This window comes from Mustela erminea, chromosome 13, assembly GCF_009829155.1.
Source record: "Mustela erminea isolate mMusErm1 chromosome 13, mMusErm1.Pri, whole genome shotgun sequence".
In the NCBI taxonomy this organism is placed as follows: Eukaryota; Metazoa; Chordata; class Mammalia; order Carnivora; family Mustelidae; genus Mustela; species Mustela erminea.
The window spans coordinates 78,272,248-78,288,310 of record NC_045626.1 but is presented as its reverse complement, the minus strand read 5'-3'; the positions used below and the strand labels follow the sequence as shown (position 1 = coordinate 78,288,310).

The following is a 16,063-nucleotide window of genomic DNA, read 5'->3' as shown; positions in this document are numbered from 1 at the left end:
TTCCTGCTGGGCTTTAGATGGCAGTGTCTAAATTTTCCTGTCTATCTTTGAGCCTTATTGAGGGTAGGTTATGGCACTTGATAGTTTAATCTGTGTAATCTCTAGACAAAACATGTCTCCACTTGCCTGCCAGGAAAATGTTAATTTATTCTGCTTCTGGATCTAGAGAGGTAATGAGGTAAATGAAAATGCACTGCGTGTGTATGTGTATGCGCGCACACACATGTGTATTGGTTTGTACATGAGGATCTGTGTGAAGAGAAGCAAGTGAGTCTTAAATTTAGACATTTTTAGTGGAAGATTCTTGAGTCTTCTCTAAGGCTTGCAACCCTCCTTTCCCTGACATTGTATGTAGAACTTTGTGTCTGTGGTATGATTTTGTTTTTGGAGGGTGCACAATGTAGTGTTCCTCAGAATGTCATCAGGGTTTTGGAGAATGTCAGTCTGTAATTTTGCGATGCCTGTTACCTGGCACGTCTTTCTTTTTGAAGAGCCACAATCATCTTAGGTACGAGTGGCACTTGATATTTAAGAAGCACCTTTATTAGGTAAGGGGCTGGATGCAGAAAGCACTAGTGGAAATTATTATTTCGAGCTTGCTAAATTTGAAGCTTGGGGGAAAAAAGAAACGAGCCAGATTGAAATAAACTTTGGCAAAAGGAGCCCGAGGACACCAATCTGCTCCTTTAACCATCAACTCCTCCTTCCCGTTCGTTCCCCGCCTTCTGTTCTGCTGCTCTAGCCCCTGCCCACCTTCTGTGCTACCGGCCTGGAACCAGCATGGGGAATGGAAAAACCAGACATTTCCACTTTATTCAGTCTGCGTCTGGCACATAGTAGGAATTCAACAAATGGTAGCTTAAAAAAGCAGACCCATCCAAATCTCTGTGAAATGGTAATTTGTTTGAGACACAGAATAAGGAGAGATTCCTGTTCTCTTAGAACCTAGGGGAGCCCGTAGACAGGCTCAGAGATTACACATTCATGGCAAATGGGAAGCCGTCTGAATGTGAGTTTCTGTACTTAAAAACGAAACCAAATATAATTTGCTGCGTATTGACCACATGCCTTGTTCCGTATACGATCCCTCATGTACATTATCTCCACTAAGCATCATGGCCATCCCGGACCTTGGTACTCTCAAAACTATGTTAGAGAACATAGAGTTCTTTGAGAGACGCAAGAAGTTACGATTTCGGGCCTGCTGTTCCCCCGATGCCATGCCCTTCATGTGAACCTAGCATTTCCTCATTTGACCAGGAAAGACTTACTGTGTGAGGAAGACTGCGAACCGAATGTTAACAAATGGGGTGTCTGTCCAGTGGATGTGCCTGTCTGTAATTCACTTCGAATTGAGCAGTCTTTCTCAAACGTCACTGCATATACAAATCATGGGGGACTCTTGTTAAAATAGAGATTCAGATTCAGCAATGGGTGAAACCAGGGTGGAGTCCAAGCTCACATTTCTAACCACTTCCCAGGTGTTGCTTGCTGCTGATCTCAGACATTTTGAGTAGCCAGGGAATACAGCATTAGGTTTATAAAGGACTTGCTCATATGTGATCTCATCTGCTCCTCACCCAAGCCCTGTGAAGTAACCATTATTATTTCTACCTTTGAGATGAGGAAACAGAGTCTGATTAGAAACAGCTACCATTTTCAAGGGTGAGCCATTTCTAGGGACACAATAGCAAGAAGACAGATACAGCTCTTATTTAAAGAAATTGAAAATCCATGAAGGAAGACTGTGCATAAATAGATGTGAGTGCCTCAGTGAATGGATGAATGGCTTGAGCTCTGGGTGTTGTCATTTCTCCCAGGACGAAGAGAGACAGGCCTGGGGCAGGGGAAGATGATGCATTCTTTCTTGGACATTGTGACATCCTGGTGTAGCTGCCTGGTAGTCAGTTCTGGGTCTGGAGTTGAGGAGAGAGATCCAGGGTGAGGAGAGTAGAAAGTTTGAGAACCACCAGTGCAAAGGTGGTAACTAAAGTTCTAGAAGATTAGATTCAGGATACAGAAGAACATGATGGAGAAGAATTAAAGAGTGAAGAGTCTAGAACACGCTCCTTGCTTATGTGTCTGGACAACGGTTATGGGTTGGCAGAGGAAGAAGAGCCCATTAAAAAAAAAAAAAGACAAAAAACAAGAAGCATCTGCCTAGGAGGTAGGAAGATAGGCACAGGAACCAAGGGAAGAGAGACCTTCAGGGAAGTGGTTTATCATGGATGATGGGATGAGGCAGTATCATATGCATCCTGATGTCATGTACCAAGGAGGACACAACATCTCCTCTATGATATTTTTGCCCCCAAATGCATATCCAGTGTCCAGTCGTAAGGAGACACCAGACATACCCAGATGGAGGGACGTTCTACAGAACTGGGCTGTACTTTCCACAAATACTTGCATCTTGAAAGACTAAGGCAGACTAAGGAACTGTTCCAGATAAAAGGAGACTAAAAAGACATGACAACTAAATGCAATATGTGGTTTTAGATTTGATCTTAGATCAGAAAAAAGTCACTCTAAAAGCCGTTATAGGAACAGCTTACAAAATTTTATTGCATTTTTAAAAGATTTATTTATTTTAGAGAGAGAGCATGTGTGAGGGCACAAGTAGGGGGAGGGGCAGAAGGAGAGAATCTTCAAGCAGACTCTGCACTGAGTGCAGAACCAGAAGCTGGGCTCAATCTCATGACCTATGAGATCATGACCTGGGCTGAAACCAAGAGATGCTTAACCAATAGCCACCCTGGTGCCCCAATTTACAAAATTTAAAATGGTCTCTTAGGTAAGAGTTGGTATAGACTGAATGTTCGAGTCCCCCCTAAATTCACTTGTTAAGTTCTACCACCCAGTGTGATGGTATTTGGAAGCAAGGCCTTTGGGAGGTGATTAGGTCATGAAGGTGGAACCCTCTTGAATGGGATTCGTGCCCTTATAAAGGAGGCGTCAGAGACCTCCCTCGCTCCCACCCCTCATTTGAGGACATGGTAGGAAGACAGCAATCTAAGAACCAGGAAGTGGCCTTTTTCAGGCACTGGATTTGCAGGCACCTTGATCTTGGACTTCCTAGCATCTAAAACAATGAGGAATAAATTTCTATTGTTTACAAGCAACCCGGTCTATGGTAGTGTCTCCCTCTCTCTCTCTCTCTCTCTTTTCTTAAAGGTTTTATTTATTTGACAGAGATCACAAGTAGACAGACAGGCAGGCAGAGTTGTGGGGAGGTAGGCTCCCTGCCGAGCAGAGAGCCCAATGTGGGCCTCGATCCCAGGACCCTGGGATCATGACCTGAGCCAAAACCAGAGGCTTTAACCTACTGAGCCACCCAGGTGCCCCTTTATGGTAGTCTCTTAAAGCAGCCTGATCAGACTAAGACAGTAGTGTTGCGTCAATATTATTTTTCTAGAATCTGATAATTGTGCTATGATGATGTAAGATCTTTGTTTCTTTAACAAAGAAAGATCTTTGTTCTTAGGAAACATGAAGTATTTAGGAGTAAAGCATTGTGATATTTGCAACTTACATTTCCATGGCCCAGAAAAAAGGGGATAAACACATAAGGCAGGAAAAGATTAATCAGAGAATCTGGGTTAACAAGACATGGGTATTCACTTTATTATTCTTACAACTTTTCTATAGAAACAGTTCAAATTAAAATGTAAAAAAAGGAAGCACTGGAATACATACTGAGTTCTATGGAGAGGTCAGGGAACATAAGGGCCAAAAGTGTCCCTTGGATTTAGCCACATGGACTTAATCTTGAATTCATGGCACTTAAATTCTAGAAGGAAACTCATAAATGAATATATAATTACAAATTGGAATAGGCATTGGAAAAAAAATAGGGTGTGATGTGAGGGCATGGCATACATGTAATTAGTTCTTTGGTCAAACCAAGATATGAAGAAGGTCACTAGAGGGAGAGGTGAGGTCCAGGTGGATGCAGAATCAAGGAGGGTTTGGGAGAGGTTGTATTTGCACAGGATATGGAATGATGGGCAGAGGTTCCCAGAGAGGTGGAGTATGCATGTTTTATATAGGGGGAGCAAGGTTGGGCACTGAGAAATCTGGTGTGTGTAGGGCATGGAGTGTGGGGGAGGAGAGTAAGTAACGAGAGAGGCAGCTTGAGAAGGCAGGTAGGGGGTAGATCTAGAAGAACCTTGTTTTCCAGGCTGAGCACCTTGACCTTTGCCTGAAGAGATTATACCTCTCGTCTGGTGTCTCAGCCAAAAGATGGCTTCCAAACCTTCTCTCCACATAAGAAAATGTTCTACTAAATGCACCCAGGTACTCAAGCTGGAAGCCAGTGTACCCTTCTTGCCACCCACCTCCTGCAGGAGGACAGGACATACCCAAACGTCAGCAAGCCCGTCACTTCTACCTTCTAAATACGTGTCTGTTTACAGTTCTCAACCTCTGCTATAGTGCTCCTCCATTCATTGGACAACACAATATTTAACTGTATGTCAACCCCCTTCTCCAAAATTATTAAATGTCAAGATCCTTAACATGACCAGTTGGGCCCTATATGTTCTGGCTTCTGTCCCCTCTCCAGTTCTGCTTTGTCCCATCCTTCCTTGTCTTGACTCAGCTCCAAACAGTTAAGTTTATTGGGTTTTCCATCCTCTGATGGGGCAAGGCTCTATTCTGACTCTGGTCTTTGCTCTTTCTTTCTTTTCCCTCAGCCTTGGATCTCTTTTCCTCACCCTGATCCTTTATCTGGTTTACCTTTCTGTGAGTTCGTTAGGGCTGCCATGACAAAGTACCACAGCTTGGGTGACTTAAAAAACAAATGACTTTTCTTATACTTCTAGAAGTGCGAGATCAAGGTGTCAGCAGGGTTGGTTTTTTCCAAGGCCTTGGCTTGTAGATGGCTTTCTCCATTGTGTCCTCCTGTGGTCTCCCTCAGGGTGTGTCTATCTAAATTTCCTTTTATAAGAACACCAGCCCTATTGGGATAGGGCCCATCCTAATGACTTCATTTTAACTTAACTACCTCTTTCAAGACTCTGTCTCTATACAGTTACATTCTGAGGTCCTGGGGATAAGGGCTTCAAAATATGAGCTTTGGGGAGACACAATTCAGCCCATAACTACTCTTCTCAATGTTTCGTTTGTTTGTTTGTTTTTAAAGATTTTATTTATATATTTGACAGAGATCACAAGTAGGCAGAGAGGCAGGCAGAGAGAGAGAGGGAAACAGGCTTCCTGCTGAGCAGAGAACCCGATGCAGGGCTCTATCCCAGGAACCCGGGATCATGACCTGAGCAGAAGGCAGAGGCTTTAACCCACTGAGCCACCCAGATGCCCCTACTCTTCTCAGTGTTTAGGTTGCAGGCTCAATGTTGCTTCCTGAGGTACTCTATTCCAAATTAGATTTCTGTTGTTTTTGTATATAGCACCCAGCTTGGTTTTTTTTCCCCTCTAATGACCATTCCATTTTGTAGTTGCGTATTCATTTATGGGTCTCCACCTAGAATTTAAGTGCCATGAATTCAAGGTCCACACCTTTTCTGGTCACTGGTATATCCCTGGTGTCTAGCACAGTTCCTGGCCCATAATAAGCAGTCAGTGCAAAATTGTTGAATGAGTAAATTAATGAAACGTCCAGAGACTGCACAGGATCTAGCGAGTTTGTGTCTAGTTAAACTGAGACCAAAACCATTGCAAAGAGAGATGATTCTTATCCATGTTTACAGATGTGCAGAACAAGTGATTTCACACCAGCCCTTGGCATCCCCCACTGCAGCCTTTTGGCATGAAATGTGCAAACGGTGGCTGGAAATTGATTCAAGCTCAGAGGTAGGGAGCTGGGGAGAACACATTTATAAAATTATTGCTGATATATGCCGTGACATAGCCCAGCATGACACCATGGGCCAGTGTATGACCAAAACTAATGACATTGGGCTTTTTGCTTAAAAGATAAGAAAATTCAGCCTTAAGTAGGGACTCAGAACAAATTTCATTCTTGTTCAATTGTTTTTAGCTGTTTGGATTTAAACTTGATTTGAATTTGTTTTCTAGGTGGGTCCATTTTAAAAATTTAATATTTGGTAAGGTTTAGTGTATCAGTGCAGTTTTCCTCTAGCTTGTGGTTCAGTCTCTGGGAGATCCCTGAGTCTCAGGCAAGATCATAAATTCCAAGAATCGTCATGCTAGAAGGTTCTAGAGAATTCTATTATTCAGTCCTCTGCTAGCAAAAGGTTGTTTGATTTGTCCAGGCAGACTGGTCATTTATTTTTATTTATTTAGTAAACATGTATTGAGTGTTTACTCTGTGCTAAGCACCATGGGTTAACAAAGAATAATAAGATATAACATCCACCCTCAAAGTTGCTCCTCGAGGGCGTGGGCCAAATCTGTCTTGTTTTCTCTTATGTGGTGTCTGGTTCACTGCACGGTGGCATTTGTCATTTTTGGTGCCCAGCGTCAGACTCTCCATCTTATCTTTGGAAAATATCCCATTATATGAGTCTTAGTGGGAGGCAGGGCCCTTTTCCCATTAGAGGAGCTCCAACGATGAGGTCCTTGCTATCCCTATGTCCTCTGCAGCTCACACGTGAGATGTGACCCAGACTTGGCCAATCAGATGCACACGTGTACGACTTAGAAATGGAGTCTTAGAAATGGAGTGGAGGATTTTGGACATGGCAGGAGCAGCAGTGGGCTTCTGGAGGCCAGTGATGGTGGCCGTGTCAGCACTCAGTGCACTCAGTACCCAAGAGAGGAGGGGCAGAGGTCTGAGCTATAGCCTGCCCCCAGTTCAGTGGCTGCTGCAGTTCTGTCCTCTCTGATTGGCTCTTGTCACCCGGGTTTGGCGTGGCCATGACTGTTGGCCACCCTACCTTTCTTCCTGTCCATGTGCCAGGCCTGGCTCTCCAGGCTTCCTGTTGGTTCTGCTAGCTCCCCATCATCCCCAGAATGCTTCAAGGAGCCAGGGTTGGTCTCTGTTGATTGCAACTAGGAAATCTGACTTGTGTAACTCTTGCTTCACCAACCCAGAAACAGCAGTAACTTCCTCACTTTTCCATAATTCACTTCAATTTTTATTCTGAACTCCCCATGATAATGGGTCGCAAATACTCGATCTTAGTCAATTCAGGATTTCTTCTCCCCACCCATCTTTCTTTAAGATACCATCTAAAAGTAATTTTTAATATTATAAAAGCACAGAAAGGTGAATAATGGAGAAAATGCCAGAGATAATCCCAGCTACTCTATTCAACAACTGGTACTCGTACCTTCATGTTCTGTGTGTGTGATAATGCAAACCATTCCCTATGCTGGTTAAAATATTTTAAATTAGTATTACTGGATCAACATTTTGCTTGTGATTTCTAGCATTTATTATTATTATTATTATTATTTACTCTGTTATAAAAGTTTATTTTAAAAGTTTACATGTTAAAAAGTTAAAGCTATGGGAGAGCGGAAACAATAGTACCATGAACACTGGTATACCACTCCCTTCTGGATCGATTATTAACATTTTGCTTGATTTGCTTTCTCTCTCTTGTGTACTTGTATGTTTTGCCTGCTGAATTATTTGGAAAACAATTTGCAGAAATTAGGGTATTTCATCTCTTGGTAGTTCATTATGCATTTTCCTAAGTAAAAGGACTATCTTTGACATAATTGCAATACCACTATCACAATTAAGAAAATTAACAATAATTTCATAATCTCAGCTAAAATCTAATCCATATTCCAAATTCCCCAGTTGTCCCAACACTGTCTCTTAGAGGTGGGTTTTGAGAGCATCTTTTCTTTTTGAAGTTGCCAGAGGCTTAAATAATACCTGAGTATTGGAGGTTATCAGGGGCTGAGGCATACATGCAGTCCTGTGGGAAGAGATCTGTAAGACTATTTCATGCGCCTGGATCCTTGCTATGTTTCCCTTGGGTTCTTGCTGGTTTCTTGGATGAACCACTCAGAGCACAGATCCCCAGTACTCTGATTTCTTACTTGGATCTCTCTTCTAGTTCCCCCTAGTAAGGCTAAAGGGCAGGTCTCCCCAATACCCAAACTTCCTTCTCTGCTTTCTTTTTTCATCTTGTCTTGAAGGCAGGAAACCCTGGTCTGGCTCTTTGTGTTTCTTTTTCCTTTGACCCAACTCCCTTCAAGGTTCAGTCTTTTGAAATTTAAAAGCCTTTTTTTTTTTTTTTTTTCTGTTTTCAGGGTCTGACCAGGGTCTGACCCCCTTGAATAGAGAATGGTCATGGGATAACAGGACATACGGTGGAAGGAGAAAAGAGCATCACTTCATCTTTCAGAATATTTTCCTGGCTTGTTTGTTCTGTGCAGACATTAGCACATGTATTTAGCTGCTATGCCCCAGGAGGTCCATACTGGTTGTTAAAACATTAAGATACTTCTGACCTGGACCACTAATCCCGTCATCCTATAAGACAAGTTTTGCTGGTGCCTATTTTCTTCATGTTTCTCCTATGTATATTTTTAGATCTTTATGAATGTAATTAATGTGGTAATTAACTAATACCATACAGTGACAAGCAGCCACTGTCCTGAACAACCCTCCCCCCCTTCCTCTTACCCCACCCGCCTCCCCCCAGCAGTCCAGCCCCTCCCCCCAGACACTTCAGACCTTCAGCAGTCAGTGGGTGAACGCCCAGAAAAGCAGGGCGCCTTCAGGACCCTGTCTAAATCCATTCTGCTTGGTCAGTACCAAGACTTCCAGCCTGTTTTGAATATTCCCGTGGAGAAAATATAAATTGGATCATATCACCTTCCTACTTAAAACCCTTCATTGGCTTCCTGTTTCACTTGGAATTAAGTTCCAGCTGCTTCACAGGGCACACAGGCATTAGAAGGTCTGGCTCTCGCTTTCCTCATTAGCTTCTGCTCTTAGAGTTTCCCCACCTGCTTCCTATCCCGCCTCCTGCTGCTCATGTCCTAGCCCAACTGAACCCATTTGTTCCCTAAAGATCCCATGCCCTTTTTGGATTCTGGGTCTTCTCACAGTTCTTCTGCCTGGAGAGGCCTCACTAATGACTGCCAACCTTTAGGTCTTAGGTTAAAATATCCTTTCTTCTGGGAAGTGGTCCGTGAAACTTCTTGGTCCAGGCTCCGGCTTCCTGTAGCTCTTTGAACTTTTCTTACAGTAGAACTTATAACAATTTCTTATTATTTCTGCTATCTTTCCCCAAGACTCTGAGTTCCAGAAGGTTAGCCCCCATTGCTTACATAGCATTTTACCCCAACTGCCTAGCCTGGTACTAAATAGACATTGGAAGAAATAATAAAGTTTATACATTCATAAATGTGTATGTGTATATATTTACTCACATACAAGTATGAGAGAGTGAGCAGATGAGAACCAGAAAGGGGATGATTTGGAATACGGCAAAAAATGTCATGATGTCACTCAAGGGTGCAAATGGGAACACTTGGTGTTTGTGTGTAGAGAACTCAGAATCTAGTAGCCTGGTGAAAAGAGGTTAGAGAGCTGATACCGACTGGGGCAGGAGATTGTTTTACCAATAATTCATACTATAGGTTCATTATCATGGCATTTTAAGGCCTCTTTTTTATTTTTTAAGATTTTATTTATTTGACAGAGGTCACAAGTAGGCAGAGAAGCAGGCAGAGAGAGAAGGGGAAGCAGGCTCCCTGCTGAGCAGAGAGCCCAATGTGGGGCTAGATCCCAGGACCCTGGGATGGTGACCTGAGCTGAAGGCAGAGGCTTTAACCCACTGAGCTACCCAGGCGCCCCTTAAGGCCTCTTATAAATAAAAGTCTAGTGGGATGCCTGGGTGGCTCAGTTGGTTCAGCATCCAACTCTTCGTTTCTGCTCAGGTCATGGTCCTGAAGGTTGTAAGATTGAACCCTATAGGCCCCGTGCTCGGCAGGGAGTCTGCTTAAGATTCCCTCTGCACTTCCCCCTGCTTACGTGCTTGCCCTCTCTGAAAATCAATCAATCAATCTTTAAAAAAAAAAAAAATAGAAGTAAGGACACCTGGTTGGCTCAGAAGGTTGAGCGTCTGCCTTTGGCTGGAGTAGTGATCCTGAGGTCCTGGGACCCAGCCCTGTGTCAGGCTTCCTGCTCAGCCAGGAGTCTGCTTCTCCCTCCCCTCTTCCCTCCCACCCCTGCCCATGCTCTCTCTCAAATTAATAAAATCTTTAAAAATACATTAAAAAAAAATAAAAGTCTAGAGAAAACTTGGGTTGCCAGTACCTGCCAGTGTGAAGGAAGCAAGAAATTAAGTGTGGGAAATCTGCCCACCAGGCTTGTGAGCTCATTAACAGAGCAAAGAGAATCCTTTCTTGTCACTGCTGGGAAGCAAGGCATTCAAGATTAATGTTTGATCCTATGGCCATTAGAAACATAATAATGAGGCTGCACCCCAAAACGTTTTTCCACCTGTGAGAGCTTCCTGCCTACCAAACACACTAACTCCTCACCCTGCCAAGTCCCATCTGTTTCATAAACGTTGGCCAGCCTGCCATGAGTAATGGCCGCTCCGTCACTTAGGGGACAAGTGTTCCATTTGCGCCGCAGTCATGGGGAGTTTGCATGGAGGTGTCATCTACTTCTGGCCAGCCAACAAAGCAGTCACTGGAGGCGGAGCTAGTCCAGGCAAGGTCTCCCAAGACAGGCAGTGACTGAACTGCCAGGGCCTGGCATAGAAGTTCGCTTCTCAAGGAGCAAGTTTTCATTTGTGCCATAATATATAGGAAGCCTTGTTTATTTATTCATTGTTTGCTCCTTTACCCCCCACTGTCGTGATAGCGAGCCTAAATTCCAGCAAGGAATGAGCATGGTGGGTGATGAGTTATGAGGCAAGAGAGATGAATCAGATTGGAGTCAGTGTCCCATCTAAATGAGGCAGGTGCTTTTCAGCTCCAGCCAATTGTTTCTCTGGGATAGATTTTTTTTTTTTTTAAAGATTTTACTTATTTGTCAGAGAGAGAGAGAGAGTACACAAGCAGAAGAAGTGGCAGACAGAAGGAGAAGCAGCCTCCCTGCTGAGCAAGGAGCCCTGTATGGGGCTCGGGCCCAGGATCCTGGGATCTGACCTGAGCCAAAGGCAGATGTTTAACCAACTGAGCCCCCCAGACATCCCTCTGGGATAGATTTATAATACTGCTTTCCAGGCATTCCATTTTCCCTCCTGCAGTGGTTCTTCCTGCAAGGGAATGATATATCCTCTCCCCGTTGACTGGTTTTAGCTAATGAAATGGGGGTGGAAGAGGCGTGTGTCACTTCTGGGTGAAAGCCATAAGCTTGGTTTGTTGTGTCTCCTTTTCCTTCGGCCTCAGTGACTGTCAGTATTCCAGATGGAGCTCAGGGAGAGGCAGGGTGCAGAGCCACAGCCTCCCTAGATGGAAATGGAGTGTAAGTGAGAAAACAGTTTGAGATTTTGGCCTTGTTTTTGTGGCATTGCTCACCTATCCTAACTATATATGTAGTATTCCAAATATTTGGATTTTTTTTCTCCTAGAGAAGCCATAAACCCAGATTTTTTGTGAAGTATGTATATTTTAAATTTTGTAATGAACCAGTTATATATATAACAATTATAAATATAGCATATAACAAATTATATATGTTTGTAGCATACACACACTATTCAGAAGATAGGCCAGAAAACATGTGTGGATCACTGGTTTCCCACCTGTAGGCAAGATACAGGGTATATCACGGTATACAAAACAGACATGCTCCTTAGCTTCTAGGGCTTACAGGAAATAAATGTTGGACCAAAAAAAAAAAAAAGTAAAAATAATTATTGAGTTGTCCTTGTGATAAGCACTAAAAGAGAAGTATAGGGTGAAGTGAGAGCTGCCTAAGGGGGATTAATCTAGATGAGGGTCAGGAAAGGCTTCACTGGGAGGTGAGAAGGACTTGGCTAGGTCAAGGGCAAAGCACTGGGGCTGGGAACAGGTGAGAATGGCCAGGTGAAAGGCCCTGAATGGGGAAGTAGGGACTCTAACCCTAACCCTAACTCCGAAGTTGAGGAGCTGAAAGAATTTCAGTGTAGCTGGAGCTCCAAGGGGCAAGAGATGAGGCTCAAGTGGTGAGGGAGTCTTTGTAGGCCATAAAGAATAATTTGAACTTTAGCCAAGGGTAATAGGGAGCCACTGAATGATTCTTAGTGAGGGATGGTCATATTCTGAAGTTGTGACATTTAATCATTTATTATTTTTTTTATTGGTTTATTTGACATTTCTTTGAGTGTCCACTTTGTAGCAGGCATTGTGCTAAGCCCAGGAAATGCAAAAATAAATTCTGTCCTCAAGGCACTTGTAGCTTAACTTCATAAGATTGGTGCCACATAGACACAGCTATAAGTAAAAGTAGACAGTGGTATGTCTTCATCATTTACTTATTTATTCACAACAGACATTATTTGAGCACTTAAACATATGTGCCATGCACTTTTTGTACACATTGGGTTTATTGTGAGCAAGACATTATGGATCTTACGGTTTAAATCACCTCATAGGGCAAAGTTTCTTTATTTCTAAAATGGAAAAGTATTTGCATCACAACAAAATTGTTACGTTTACATGAGAGAAAGTGCTTAGCATAATGTCTGGAAGATAAGTGAGCTATAAGAGACAGCTACTTACTGTCCTTATTATTATTATTATAGTTACCTCATGGTAGAGAAGAATTCCTAAGACCAATATGATTAGAAGTACTGGCAGTAGAAGGGGTCGGCCAGAGAAAAATGAGTGGCTCCAGAGAGGCTAGAACTAATTAAGACTGGCAAGTGTGTTTGTGTGTGTGTGTGTGTATGTGTGTGCATGTGCACATGCTTGCTGTACATGCATGTTGGAGGGTCATTGTAACATGCCTTTGACTAGTAGAATATTAAGATTATGATTGGCAGGTAATATGATCTTCCCTGAGCTAGGAGAGGAAAGAAGATGGGGAATGAGGCTGAAAGCTAATGCTGATACCGAGAGATTTATAGAGTACACAGGAAGTGAATATGGGGTCATTTCCTGCTAGATTCAGTATGTGTGGTCTTTTGGGGTGCCTAACCATTGGCAGGATGACCATAATCCTTCCTGAATAAATTAAGAGAATAAATAATCCATTTCTGAGGCATCTGTCCCCTCTGCTAAGGCCCTCCAACATTCAGCTATGTCAGACAGCTAGGTGCACTAAGCCTGAGTCAAAAGGTGCTCTCTGCATTGGAGGTTGGGGTGTTAGGTAATGGGGCAGCCATTTTGACATTGAATGAATCTTTCTCGGTGTTTGGTAATAATATGGTGATAGATGCCGTATAAAGATGCTATTTTGGGACACCCGCGTTGCTCAGTCAGTTAAGCCTCTGTCTCTTGATTTTAGCTCAGAAGATGATCTCACGGTTGTGAGACAGAGCTCCACAATGGGATCCACACTCAGCCTGAAGTCTGCTAGAGATCCTTTCTTCCCCTCTCCTCTGCCCTCCCCACTGCCCCACACCCCTTGCTCTCTCTCTAACAACAACAACAAAAAAACCTTAAAAATATTTTAAAGGTGCTATTTTATCAGCCAGATTATAAGTATGTCATGTGTATGTACATGTGTATTTTGCTAAAATATAAAGAGCAGCACTGTCCAAAAGGCATATAATAACAACTAAATATATAATTAGCATTTTTCTACTAGCCACATAGTGACAGTAAAAAGAAACATGCAAAATTAATTTTAGTATTTTATTTAACATAATGTAGCCAAAGGCAACATTATGACATTGACTTATATTTCAACATGTAATCAATGTAACAATTATTTATTAGATATTCTACATTCTTTTTTCCTCTTTAGTCTTTGAAATTCACTGTGCATTTTATACCTAACAGCTCATGTCTGTTTTGACCAACCGTATGTGCTAATGACTAGCAGTATTGGGCAGCACGGAATATAGAACAATGACTTTCAAATGTTTTTGACCAGGGTAAGAAACACACACACACACACACACACACACAAAAGAAGCAAAACTTTTATGAAATAATACTCACACTATGAAACTTGCGCTCTGCTATTTTCTATTCTGTTCTATTCAATTTTTTAAAAAAATGCTGGTCATGACCCACTAAATCGATTTTATGACCACCTGTGGGTAGAGGCCTGCAGTTTGAAAACCACAGATATGGAAAGCATGTGGGGTTACATCATGAATGGGAGGTTAAAGGTAGGGGTTCTGGTGTTAGTGCTTCAGGCAAAAATCTTGTGTGGCCCAAATTACCTTAAATTGCCCTGGGTCTTTACAAGGGCAAAAGGCAAGAATTAACTTATCTTGTTTCTCTTTACATTTTGATTGTGAACCTTCCTTTCTCTGGGGCACTGGAGCCAAATCCTAGTGTGATTGGTTTTAAGAGCCGCAGGATAAATTTTTCTCTCTTTTTAGTAATTGAATTCAGATAAGGTAAATGTGTGTGTTGCCAACACCCTGGATACAATAGATGTTCAACTGATTTACATGTATCTTCCTCTCCTATAGGCATGAAGTCTTATAGGAGCCAAAAAATGTCCTTGGGATGAGGGCCATGAGCCACCCTGAAATTATATGCAGCTTAAAGATGTTGTGTCTTGTCTTGCAAAGGATCTTTGTTCCAACAAAAGCTAAGAAAACAGTTGGTCTAGTGTGCTTATAATAACGTGGGTAGACTTTCTGAAGCGGGGCCCTGCAAATAGACCAAAAAAAAAAAAAAACCCCCCACAAAAAACAGATTAACAGGAGAGGAGGTATACACATTTTATTTGGTAGTAATATTAATATTTATTTGTTTATTTTTACCTGTACGGAGGCCTGAGGCCTTCTTAGAAAAGAAATGAAGACCCAAAGCAGTGATTAGACCCAGGGTCTTCTGTACCATCTAAACAAAAGAAAGTACATTTGTGGAGAAGTGACAAGGCAAAAGAGAAGGGGTTTGGGCTTTTAGGTGTAGCAGATTGTGGAAAGGTAAATATATGGGAGAAACTAACGGAAGATAGGAGTTACTTCAGTAAAGTTTGTCCTGAAGGCTTATTTCGGTGCTCAGGTTCTGTCTCCAGTGGTTGTTTTCTCTCCTGGTCCAGAAGGGAGGGGATGACCCTCACAAAGGGAAAGGTCCTACTCTTAAGTAGAGGAGGGAGAACAGAGAGCTCCTTGTGTTGGCTGCTTCTTAATTACCTTTACCTCCAGACAAGCCTCATGCAAAAGTGGCTGTTGTGGGCTGGCATATTCTGATCCCCTTCAGTACACATGGGGACAGCTCACCAATCTTGCAATCTTTTTTTTTTTTTAAAGATTTTTTTTTTTTTTTTTTTTTTTACAGAGAGAGAGAGGGATGACAAGTAGGCAGAGAGGCAGGCAGAGAGACAGAGGGGAAAGCAGGCTCCCTGCTTCCGAGCAGAGAGCCCGATGCGGGACTTGATCCCAGGACCCCGAGATCATGACCTGATCTGAAGGCAGAGGCTTAACCCACTGAGCCACTCAGGCGTCCCCCAATCTTGCAATCTTAAGGATCCGAATCAATCCTCAAGATCCAAAGGGAGCCAAAGGATCCAGAAGCCTCCGAAGGTGCAAAATGCATGTCTGGACATTCCCTGGGACCCCATCTGAAGCCTGTGCATCCCTTGAAAGTCATGCTGAAATGCCTCTGACTGATCAGAGGGAGAAACTTGATGGAAATGAGTGCCTGCAGACTCCTCGGCAATGGGAGACACGTTTGAGGACCGTCTGAGGAAAAGGGAGAAGACATGCTACAGGGACAGGCCACACCTGACCCGACCACAGCTACTTCTTTGGAGACATGCCAGGGGACCGCTGAAGGCGAAGAACCTGTGGCCCCGGTGCTCATTATCCCAGGTGCCTCTTCTCTCCTGGTCACAGCTGATTGGACTAGAGGTGGTCACTTGACTGTAGTTCAGCCAATCGGAGTCTTTGTTTCTTGAGAATTTGCATAAAGAGAACTAGAAATCAGCCGCGTTGGGCGCTGGAGCTCTTAAAGGGTGTGGGCGTGGGTGAGAGCCCGGATTGGTGTCATGGCAAGCTAATGCCCAGGTAGACGTAGGTTATGAGGAAGCAGAACGGTGAAACTTAACAGA

At 43.0% G+C, this 16,063-nt stretch overlaps 1 protein-coding gene across 9 annotated transcripts in view; it reads left to right on the top strand.

Moving 5' to 3' along the window:
- The window catches only part of SUDS3 (SDS3 homolog, SIN3A corepressor complex component), a 205,847-nt gene that overhangs the window by 56,278 nt on the left and 133,506 nt on the right, over window positions 1-16,063 (top strand). Inside the window, exon 13 of one of the 9 annotated variants that reach the window (XM_032309238.1) lies at window positions 8,191-8,212. The exons of the other annotated variants lie outside the window; for them this stretch is intronic. Within the exon in view, the coding sequence (XP_032165129.1) occupies window positions 8,191-8,197 (7 nt within the window). The 3' untranslated portion in view covers window positions 8,198-8,212. Of the gene's footprint in view, window positions 1-8,190; window positions 8,213-16,063 lie in introns of those variants that run through there. 9 annotated transcript variants of the gene reach the window in all.